At 24.7% G+C, this 10,378-nt stretch overlaps 2 protein-coding genes across 3 annotated transcripts; both read right to left on the bottom strand.

The window, feature by feature from the left end:
• Positions 1-425: 425 nt before the first annotated feature.
• On the bottom strand, positions 426-2,099 carry LOC124431455 (sorting nexin-24-like). Of its 2 annotated transcripts, none has more exons than XM_046979396.1 (4): positions 1,999-2,099; positions 1,552-1,731; positions 1,107-1,300; positions 426-1,033 (listed from the first exon to the last, which is right to left on the bottom strand). In XM_046979396.1, the coding sequence occupies exons 2-4, from the start codon at positions 1,702-1,704 to the stop codon at positions 871-873; spliced, it is 510 nt and encodes a 169-aa protein (XP_046835352.1). In that variant the 5' UTR covers positions 1,705-1,731; positions 1,999-2,099; the 3' UTR covers positions 426-870. The 2 variants fall into 2 exon arrangements, with proteins under 2 accessions (XP_046835352.1, XP_046835351.1); XM_046979395.1 differs by lacking the exon at positions 1,999-2,099 and adding an exon at positions 1,821-1,973.
• Positions 2,100-2,239: 140 nt separating this feature from the next.
• On the bottom strand, positions 2,240-4,292 carry LOC124431454 (GDP-fucose protein O-fucosyltransferase 1). Its single transcript, XM_046979394.1, has 6 exons — positions 3,825-4,292; positions 3,609-3,724; positions 3,409-3,532; positions 2,980-3,344; positions 2,645-2,881; positions 2,240-2,553 (listed from the first exon to the last, which is right to left on the bottom strand). Exons 1-6 carry the CDS (start codon positions 3,931-3,933, stop codon positions 2,350-2,352), a joined length of 1,155 nt encoding a protein of 384 aa, XP_046835350.1. The 5' UTR covers positions 3,934-4,292; the 3' UTR covers positions 2,240-2,349.
• Positions 4,293-10,378: the final 6,086 nt, after the last annotated feature.

Here is a 10,378-nt window from a genome sequence, read left to right as displayed (position 1 = left end):
TAATGATTATTATATTTCGATGAGTATCGACTAGAGATGACATCTGTGGTAATCGATTGTTTTTCTATTGTATGTACTTATCGTTCGATATCTAATGTTCAAATGAGTCATTCATTACGTATAGATTAGATATACATATACACATATTATATATATATATTTAAAGTTGCGTGCCGTATCCGAGCGAGGTTAGCGAAATGGCAATGTTTAGGGAAAAAAAAAATTTTTTCAGAGGGATTTCGATTAGCCGTGATATTCAATTTCGATGGTAGTAATCGCCATAAATAACAAGATATACAGCATTAAGATCTGCTTTACAGATTCGCAACATTTACAATCCAGGTATTCATACGATAATTGCATTAAGATAAATGTCACGAATAATGTAAACTTAAACTAATGAAATGAAATAAAAAAGACGATGATTCACGTATTAAAGAAAATATATTTTCTGACATTTTCACAGCCTAATGGTATCTTATACAAATTGTTCTTTATAGTTAAACGATCTTATCGATCGTGTTTTCATTATGTACACATTAGTAAACACTTTTGTGTATATTATTTATATTTGTTTGTTGATATACGTATCTGAAAAGTTTCTTCTCTTTTTCATAAATATACTTTATACAAGCATATATATATATATATATATATATATATATATATATATATATTTCTATGGATGCTAAATGATATTTGTAAGCTACATTTTTTTTCTTCATAACAAAGTTTACTTCGAAGCATCATATATATATCACAAAATCTTTGATTCTTGTTGAATTTTGAGATTCTCATCAGTTCTATCATTTTCTATTGATTTTGCAAAATATAAAACTTCATTTATTCAAGATAAATCGAAGATATATTTTAAGATTTGTACAACCCTAAAAGAACACCATTTGTTACAATATCTGGAAGACTTGTATTCTTATTAACATGGATGTAAGGGTCACGATGAAAAGTTAATACAGGATGATGTCCCAAGGAACTTGGATGAATATGTCCCAAATCATTAATTTGTTTTTGTCCTCTAAAAAATAATTCATATTAGAAAAATTATTATACAATTTATCGAATACAAAATATCTTATATAAATAATTACCTTTTCTCCGTTGCACCAGATGGGCGACCTTCGATACCTAAAAAATTAAGTACCTGTTGTTTTGCAACTGGGAGTTTCAACATTTTCTGAATATACGCCTCTAATGCTTCTCGTCTTTGTTCGAGTACTTTAGGTTGAGAATTCCTAACTCTTTTTGGTGGAAATGGAGCAATATTCGTGCTATTCTTCTTCAGCTATAATAAGACATAAATAATTAAATACCTATAGAAAATAAAGTTACTAACGATCTTTACGAGAAAAAAAAAAAAAAGAAAAAATATCATAATCCTTAATGATATTCACAAAGGTACCGTAAAAAGTAATAAATTAATTATAAAATTATTCAATATATATTTTAATTTTATTCCACGACGTACATCACAATCGCGAAAAGCAAAAAAAGAAGACATAAGTATACGAAGAAAAAAAAAAAAGAAAAACATACCGTACGATGTAGCGCGCTAAATTCGCTATATCTTCTCTCGCTGAAATATCGAATGCCACTGTCTGTCTCGAATAATTCGACACAATAAACATAGTATGGCCTGCCATGCGATACCTCAACCAAACGGTATCCATTGATAAATGCTTGATACATTGCATCGCTAATTATTTTCTTAATAACCTAAAAGTACATTAAAGATATAATTTGGATTAGCTCAGTTAACTCGACAAACTTTCTCTCTTAGTTTTAATGTATGAATGTTCAAGTACATTCATTATCTTGTTTCTCTCTCCGTATAGTGTTTTTTTTTTGGTTAGATAATAAACGCATGATTCAAAATCACAAACACTTAACGTACACATAATTATGTTTAGAATAATTTTTGAAATGTTATCGACCAATGAAAAATGAAGACGTTTAAAATTATAGGAATAATTCAAACCTTACCCGACACACTAGCTGTTTATCTCTTCAGATAAAATGTTAACCATACGAACGGCGAGCCATATCCAATCTGTGTAAAGTTGCTCAAACAAAGAACGGTAGTGTTACAATTGCGCGCATGCTCATTCATCGGATTCAATGGCGCGCATTATAAAAATCATATACGATGAAAAAATAATAACGAAGAAGTTAATCAGAATGAAAAATGATTTCAATTTCTTTTTATAAATAAGACGAATGATATAAAAAATGTTATTACATTTTATTAAAAAATGAGTATAAAACAATTAAAAAATTTTTGCTATAGCGTCATCTTAATAAATATTTTATATTTTTCCGGTTATAAATTAATCATTATAATTCTTCGCGAGAGATAGAAGGTGATGATCTTTCTGGTGGAAAGCCCCAAAAATATGTTGGATATCCTTTAACATCTCTTTCTCTTGCTACGAAAGCCGAAAAGGAAGATATGCAATTTCCAATAAAGTAGTTTGCTCTTCCTAAAATAGCTAAGTCTAAATGAGGAGAAACTGGATCTGTTTGTCGAAAAACTTGCACCTGTAATAAAAGTTTGAAAATAATGATCATAAAATAATTTAAATAAAATAATTGAAAGACAATGCAAATTTGTTAGATAATATATTTTTACCTGCATACGTGCCAGAGAATTTGTAAGTTCTTCAATCATGTAATTATTGTCAGAGGCAACAAATATTGATCTAACATCGTTATTATTTCGAATGATACGTTTAATATGCCGTAGTATTACGTCGAATGATGGTAAACACATTGCAGTCGTTGCTTTACCACGTTCATTACGATATCCTAAACATTGTGGAGCAGCGAATAGATTTGGAGTCATTGATGTATATTCACAAGCACGTACCTATGCAAAAATATCAATAATTTAATTTAAAATATTTAGAATATATATTATTATTATTTATCTGATTTTTATAATATAATATTAAAATAATATAATACCCAATCAATTCCATTACGCAAATGAATTCCTATATATGCTCCTTTAGGTAAAATATTCTTCACAAATGCTTTTGCTTTTCTTTGTATCGATTCATTCCATTCTAAACACTTGTGTAATTCTTTATTTTCAAATTGTATAGGAAAGCTAGCAGGTGCACCAGTAAATGCTATTATTGGCCATATTTTAGATGGATACTTTTGTTTCCATTGAATTGCCATATCAGTATGATATACATCATAATGTAATGGACCATAAAATTCTGATTTTACAAAATCTATGTTATAAGTATCCCAGAAAGGACCAAATGGATTGCCTTCTTTGGCATTACAAGATTCACCTTTGCCACGTGGCGAATAACAAAATGCTAGGAAAGAATATAACTTTAAAATATAGTTTTACTCGTTATACTTTTAACATTGAAAACTTACATACTCTTTCCCTTAGTGGCCATATCGTTGGAGCTAAATTATCCATAAAGTCATGCATCAACATTGCTTTGTGACATTCTTGTAATTTTGAAACATTGAAATAGGTATCAAAAGGAACTTGTATCTGAGTATAAGATAATAAATATATTTAATTCTACTTTTTTCTGAAAAATATGTGCAACATATATTCAAAAACTTACAGATCTTGTTTCTCCTGTTCTATATTCAACCCATGGTGGTAAAACTAATGTACGATTCAAAGCTTTAGCAAAACCTAATGCACCGAGAAAATGATCCGCTTGATTTCCAAATCGGCCTGACATAAAAAAGATAATTTAAAAGGTAATTAAAATAAATGATAAGAGAAAGAAATAATTTGAATGATAAATACTTTATTAAATAAAATAAAATCTTACCCATACAAGGACAATAAAGAATATATCCATTGATATCAACGTCAAAATCTTTACAATTTACATTGAAAATCATCATTAGAAATATAATAAAATATACAATTCGTACCATTGTTGTGAAATTAAAATATTTTCACAATGTGTGATATAAATTTGAAAAAAAATTTTAAATTATATTCATTAGTATCAATCTTATCAGATTATCAACTTAATAATCAACTTGTATAAATCGTATATACAATCAGCTGATTCGTTGAAAGAACATATAGAAACAGCGCCAACTAATGGAATGTGAGAATAATAATGTTATCGTCTATTGAAAAACGCGCTCATTTTAAAAACTATATTAAAAATTACACATATTGTTGACAAATTATATTTAAAAATAACAAAAAAAAAAAATGCCAAGATTATTCTTAATCCTATCGTGCGAATTTCATGATATTGTCATAAAATGTAGTATATGTCATCTTTTATGACAGCATTTTCCAAATTTTTCCTACGTCTTCACAAATCCTAAAACATTAACGGAACATCTTGTTTATTTTATATGATAGACAGATATTAATAAAAAATAAATTAAACAATTAAATATAAGAATTAAGGAAATAAAACAAACATTATTCTCAAATTTTAATTGTGTAAAACAAAACATATATGAAAATAATGAAATTAATTCACATTATTTTTCACGGGACACTTTTTATTGACTTTTCGTTTAATATAATTTAAGAAACGTTGTTCTAAAAAAATAAAAAAAAAATATTATAATTATAAATATAATTTCTTACAGACTATTTATTATTTTGAATTTAAAGAACAAAAGGATAAATTCAAGAACAAGATAAATTCAATATTCGAATAATTCCACTCTTATTATAAGATCGTTAATTTGGAAATTCAAAAAATTATGAAATTTTGCGTATATATGTAGAGAATATACGGACAATTTATTATACATACTTATATTTATATGTATAATATAAATATCTTATTTATAATAGAATTAAATGTTAGACGTTTGTTAATAACGTAAAATCTCATCGGATATATTGGAATAAAAATTGTATTCAATGTTAATGAAAATTTCATATTTTAGCTGTATAAGAAACAAAATCAGCTACTATAACCAGCTACTATAAATGTATAATATATTTATAATATATTTATAATATATTATACATTTATATTATACTAATGTTTTTATGGAATTTTTTATTGTCAAGGAACAAAATGATAATTTTGATTTGTACATACAACAATTTTTATTTCAACTGTAAGAATGTTTATATAATAGCATCTACATTTGAAAAGTTAAGAAAAGAACTGTTCAATAAATATATCTAATATAACAAATATATCTATCAAATGTGAGATCTCAGATGGTTTTATTATTGAATTCATAAACTGTTCATCTACATTACAAAATGGTATATCATTTAATTAGTATGTTGAAATTTTTACAATGTCGAAGAAAACTATAGGAATGATATAACTGTTTAATGTAAATGATTTCTGTTAATGGAAAACTTTGTAAAAAAAATTTTCCAATTTTGTAATATTGTTAATTATGACATTGATCTACATGCACAGAATAATTTAATTAAATTACAAATTCTTATTTATAATCTACATTCTTTATCAAAATATTATGAAATATTTTGCTTATGCATTTTATATAAAAGTGTATGTATTAATAGAAGACCGAATAAATTCGAAAATCCAATAAATTTCACTTTTTAATAATAAGATTTCGTACATCCATCTTGTTGGTTTTATATACAGCGATCATACTATCATATGATGTATGTAGTGTAACAAATTTCTATATTTCAAATATTTTTTTTAAGTGTTTCATTACCATGAAGAATAACATTCACATTATATATATATTCAAAGTTACCTAACTGTACTTGAATTGCTTATTAAACTGCTACAGCATTATTCTCACCTGTTTTGTGAGAAAATAAAAGGAAATTTCGATAATTATGTTAAAAATAAAAAGTTCTAATAAGTTATATTTAATAGTTCTGTTTTTTTTCTTTATTTACATCTAGTATATTACTATTGTGTAATGAGAGACAAAAGTATATAATATGAATTAATTTTACATTTATAAATGTTAAAATACTGTTCATTATGCGTTATGTGTATGATACAATGGGGTTTAAAAGTTCTTTGATTGTCGAGAGATATAATTTGTATTTTTATTAAAAAAAAAAAAAAAAAAAAAAAAAAAAAAAAGCATAGATATTTAAACTATCGATTAAGATTTTATTAAAAAAATAAATAACATATTAACATTTGTGTTTATAATTTTTTTCTCATTACATAAATAATTGATAAATGATTAAAAGAAATATCTTTTGTCTCAAAATTTTTTTTATCTCTTACAATTTGTGAGTTACAATATAAAATTGTCAAATAATCAAATTTTCAGGGATGAATTTTATTCATCTTAGAATAAATCTGGGGAGAAAAGATAATGTGTATAATACATATGTACATGCTGTACATATTTCTAAAGTTTTATAATTTTTTGAATTTCCGTATTGAAAATTTTCCTTTATTAATAATTGACTCAAATGAATGATCGATTATATTTAATGAAAGTCATTAGAAATGGTTTAGCTAAAAAGTGACTATTTATATCAATTAGTTTTATCAAATTAATCAGATTATTGTATCGAATACATTTTTACATGTATCATATTCTTTTGATATCAATATTAACTTAAGAAAATAATAAAATAACACTATAGGATGCAAAACATTTATTTAAGACTTTGATTTCAAATTAGGTCAATTCTGTACATACACAACAGCTACAAGTATCCTCCTATACTGTATAATAAATTTACAGTTTTATCTCTTTTTTTTTTTCATGTACAAGAGTACCATTGAGTACATAATACATGCATAATATATGTAGTAAACTATATAAGGATCTCTTGAGAGACGTTAAAATAACGATCCTTAGTTTTAGGGTTCTATTACAATCATTTTGTTTAAACAGAATAAACATAGTATTTCTATAAAAATATATCTTTAAGTAAAAATCAAACGCAAGTCTCTTTTCCAATTCAACCACTTTAGCTAGTTTACAAGAAGACATTATACACCTTTTCTTTTTTCTTTAATTTTCTTTTTTTTTCCTTTTTTAATCTTTCCATACTTTTTATTTGGACAAAAAAGTTCTATTTGATTTCTTGCGACATACTTGCGATCTCGAACGTGTTAAGGCATGTATTAACAAAAGCATGTAATTAATTGGTATTACAAAAGTACATTATAGAGATGATATATAATTATATTTTTCATTTCACATATCAGTAAATTTAAACAGACATGTACTGTTATATATGAGCATGTATGAATCTCTAGCTTTATTACTACATCATTAACAATAATATGTTAGATGTGTAATAGCTGGCAATGAGATTGAATGTGAAAATTCTTAAAATTAATTATGGCAAGTCAAGTATTAAATAAATACATATGATTCTATGGAATGAGAAAAGAATTAATAAAAAGATTTTTTATATTGATACATCATTTTGGTAGAATCTTAAAATTGTTTATGAAATTGTTAAATTTACATTCATACAAGCTCGTATTTCAACAGTATATAATTGGCCTCATCGTCCTATTTGTTTTAAACATATGTATAAATAGGTCGATTTAAGGCATCAAAAAATAATTTGGAAACAATATCATTAATGATTTTATATAACTTAAGCATTGATCGAACCATCGTAATCTAATGCAAGTCCTAACACAAATATATTTTTATATTACTACAATAATAAAATTTCATTTATTTAAAATCTTTTATGTGACAGCAGACATATATTATATTTGCTATGAGCTTTTTCTCAACTCAGAGCAGCCCAGTTACGTGATAAGAAGAATGTAGTGTAACTTTTGGGCTAGTTAGGACTTGTATTGGTTTTAATAGTTCAAAACAAATTCTTAAATTACTTATAAAACACGTAATGTTTCTTTATATCAAATAGTATCATGTCTTCTACCAAATGAATTTTGTGCATTAAGTATTTAATAATATTATATTCCTACTTGTTGAATAAAAACTGTCATAATAATGATCATAACATAATGCATAACATGAAAAGCAAGTTTGTAGTCTGTGGAAAATGATCGTATATAAATGAATGATCGCTTGTCGTTGACGTGAGATATAGATGTTTCCATTCAAATATATAAGTATTAATTCTTATGTTCATAATGTACATGTGAAGATAGTTCCTAATGCAAAAATGAATGAAAATTCTTGTAATATTTAAGTATGAACTAGATTCATACTTAAATACGAACATATATATATATATATATATATATATATATATATATATATATATATATATATATATATTAGCTTATATATGCTTGTGTATATATATATATATATATTTATATATATATATATATATATATATATATATATATATATATTAGCTTATATATGCTTGTGTATATATATATATATTTTTATATATATATATATATGATAAAGATGAAGCTCGAAGTAAGAGCTATTCATTGAGCATCTGTGAAATATTCAAATTCCGAATTTGAAATTTGTCATATACACAGATATAAATCTTGCAAGTATATATTACAGTGAAATCATATTTACCATCTATCTCTATGCTTAAAAAGAGTAGTACTGCAATACAGTGCTTTTCTACATTATTAGTTCTTGTTTACATGCTTTCACGACTCAATTGAATTAACTACCTCTTTACAACTCTGTTATTAAAATTATAAAATAACAAGATTATTTTTTTTGTAAGTTTTTCAAATATTTTTTTGCAAAATGATGCAATATCATATTATGGGAGCGAAAAGCAAAACTTTTCCGCATCCAGTTACAAAATATATGAAGGCATTCACTCATCAGCATTCCTCTATGTACAAGCTAGACGTACATAAGGTAAGATTGTATTAATGTATACTGCAATAAAAATTAATCAACTTACATCGTGTTCTAAAGGCCATGTCATTATATAGTTTACATTTTAGATTCTTATAGTATTGCAAATTCATTACGATGTAAATTGTAATTTCACTGTATTAAAGTGATTACAAATTTTGTATCTAATAACATTTACTTAAAAAAGAAAACATTCCCTACATTGATAAGGCTTTAACCATTGTTGCAACTACAGCAGATTCAACATTATCACATGTTTATGCTTTTGGAACTCACGGAAGTTGAATTTAGTCTCTTAATATAATAATCATTGTAAAAAGGCTATATTTTTTCTTACATGTATACAAATTTACGCAATGATTGCATATGTTCTTATTTTCATGATAATATTCAAAGCATAACACAAAGTAAACAATGAAAATGCTTCTGTTGGAGTTATATTTTTTGCTGTACTTAGATAATTTTATAGTTACCCTTTTAACTTTAAAAGGAGTCTAAATTTATAATATATTTTAGCTTCATCAACTGAATTATAATTCGAAACGTACACGTATTTATATGTAATGCATCATGCATTTAATAAGTCGATTTTAAGAAAATACATTTTATTAACGTGTGATAAGTTTTGCAAAAGCTGAGCGTCTAACTCCTATTTTGACTACATACATTAATAACACTGAAAGTTTTGTGATATTGTAATGATACATAATGCTGACAAAAATATATTTTAAACTAAGCCAAAAGGTGGCCTATAATCTTAACAATAAAGATAGGTATCTTTATATTCTTTTAATTGATGCAAGTACAATTATCATTGGTCTTAAATTTTGCTCTACTAATATACAACATATGTATAAATTAAATATGAAATTCATGATTTCATATATGTATAAAAAAAAGAAAAAAAAAAAAAAAAAAAAAAAAAAGAAAGAAAAAAAAAAGAAAAAAAAAAATATAAAATGAATAGTTATTACTTTATGATTCAACTTTACAAAATATATTGATATGCAAATATATTGAATCATAATACAAATAAGTTTGGTTGTATTCACTTATTATAATTAGAACATGTTTATATATTTACAACCGAACTTATTTGTTACAACTTAATAAATTATTAAATGTTATACCAATGATATTTGTACTTGTAATTTCGTATTACTTATTATTTGAATAAATCACAAAATATTTGTTGTTATAAATAATATAGAATGATTACTATAGGAAGATAGGGTGTGCAATATGGATCACACTAGATACCAGTTTTACATGTAGTTTTTTGAGAGATAAGAAGAAACTAATAATAGAAATCATAGAAGTTGAAGTTATATTATTTGCTATCTTATTATAGTTCAGTTGAAATATTACAAAAATTACAACAATATCTTTTTTTGCAATTAATGAACAAAGTTACATGCAGTATAAAGATACAAAATTCAAAATTATTAGATCAAAATCTAAGATAAAGGTTAAATTGTTATATCGCTTAATATTTCCCATATAAAATTATTTTCTATCATGTAAAACTATAGTACCCAGTATATTTCGAATATATTCATAGGTAATGGATACCTTAATAAGATTATTAACTAGAATAATAAAA

The sequence above is a fragment of the Vespa crabro genome, chromosome 21 (genome assembly GCF_910589235.1).
Source record: "Vespa crabro chromosome 21, iyVesCrab1.2, whole genome shotgun sequence".
NCBI classification, from domain to species: Eukaryota; Metazoa; Arthropoda; class Insecta; order Hymenoptera; family Vespidae; genus Vespa; species Vespa crabro.
Note: the sequence above shows the minus strand (reverse complement) of the source record. Positions and strands in the feature narration are given on the sequence as shown.

What these genes read in the sequence shown, in the direction of transcription:
- LOC124431455 (XM_046979395.1), bottom strand. Translation starts at nt 1,913, where the DNA reads ATGTGTACGTTAAGTGTTTGTGATTTTGAATCATGCGTTTATTATCTA. An exon ending in TTAGCGCGCTACATCGTACG is followed by an intron (nt 1,301 to 1,551) that starts GTATGTTTTTCT and finishes GTCTTATTATAG; the next exon opens with CTGAAGAAGAATAGCACGAA. An exon ending in TCTGGTGCAACGGAGAAAAG is followed by an intron (nt 1,034 to 1,106) that starts GTAATTATTTAT and finishes ATTATTTTTTAG; the next exon opens with AGGACAAAAACAAATTAATG.
- LOC124431454 (XM_046979394.1), bottom strand. Translation starts at nt 3,933, where the DNA reads ATGGTACGAATTGTATATTTTATTATATTTCTAATGATGATTTTCAAT. An exon ending in TCTTTATTGTCCTTGTATGG is followed by an intron (nt 3,725 to 3,824) that starts GTAAGATTTTAT and finishes TTTTTATGTCAG; the next exon opens with GCCGATTTGGAAATCAAGCG. An exon ending in ATTCTCTGGCACGTATGCAG is followed by an intron (nt 2,554 to 2,644) that starts GTAAAAATATAT and finishes CTTTTATTACAG; the next exon opens with GTGCAAGTTTTTCGACAAAC.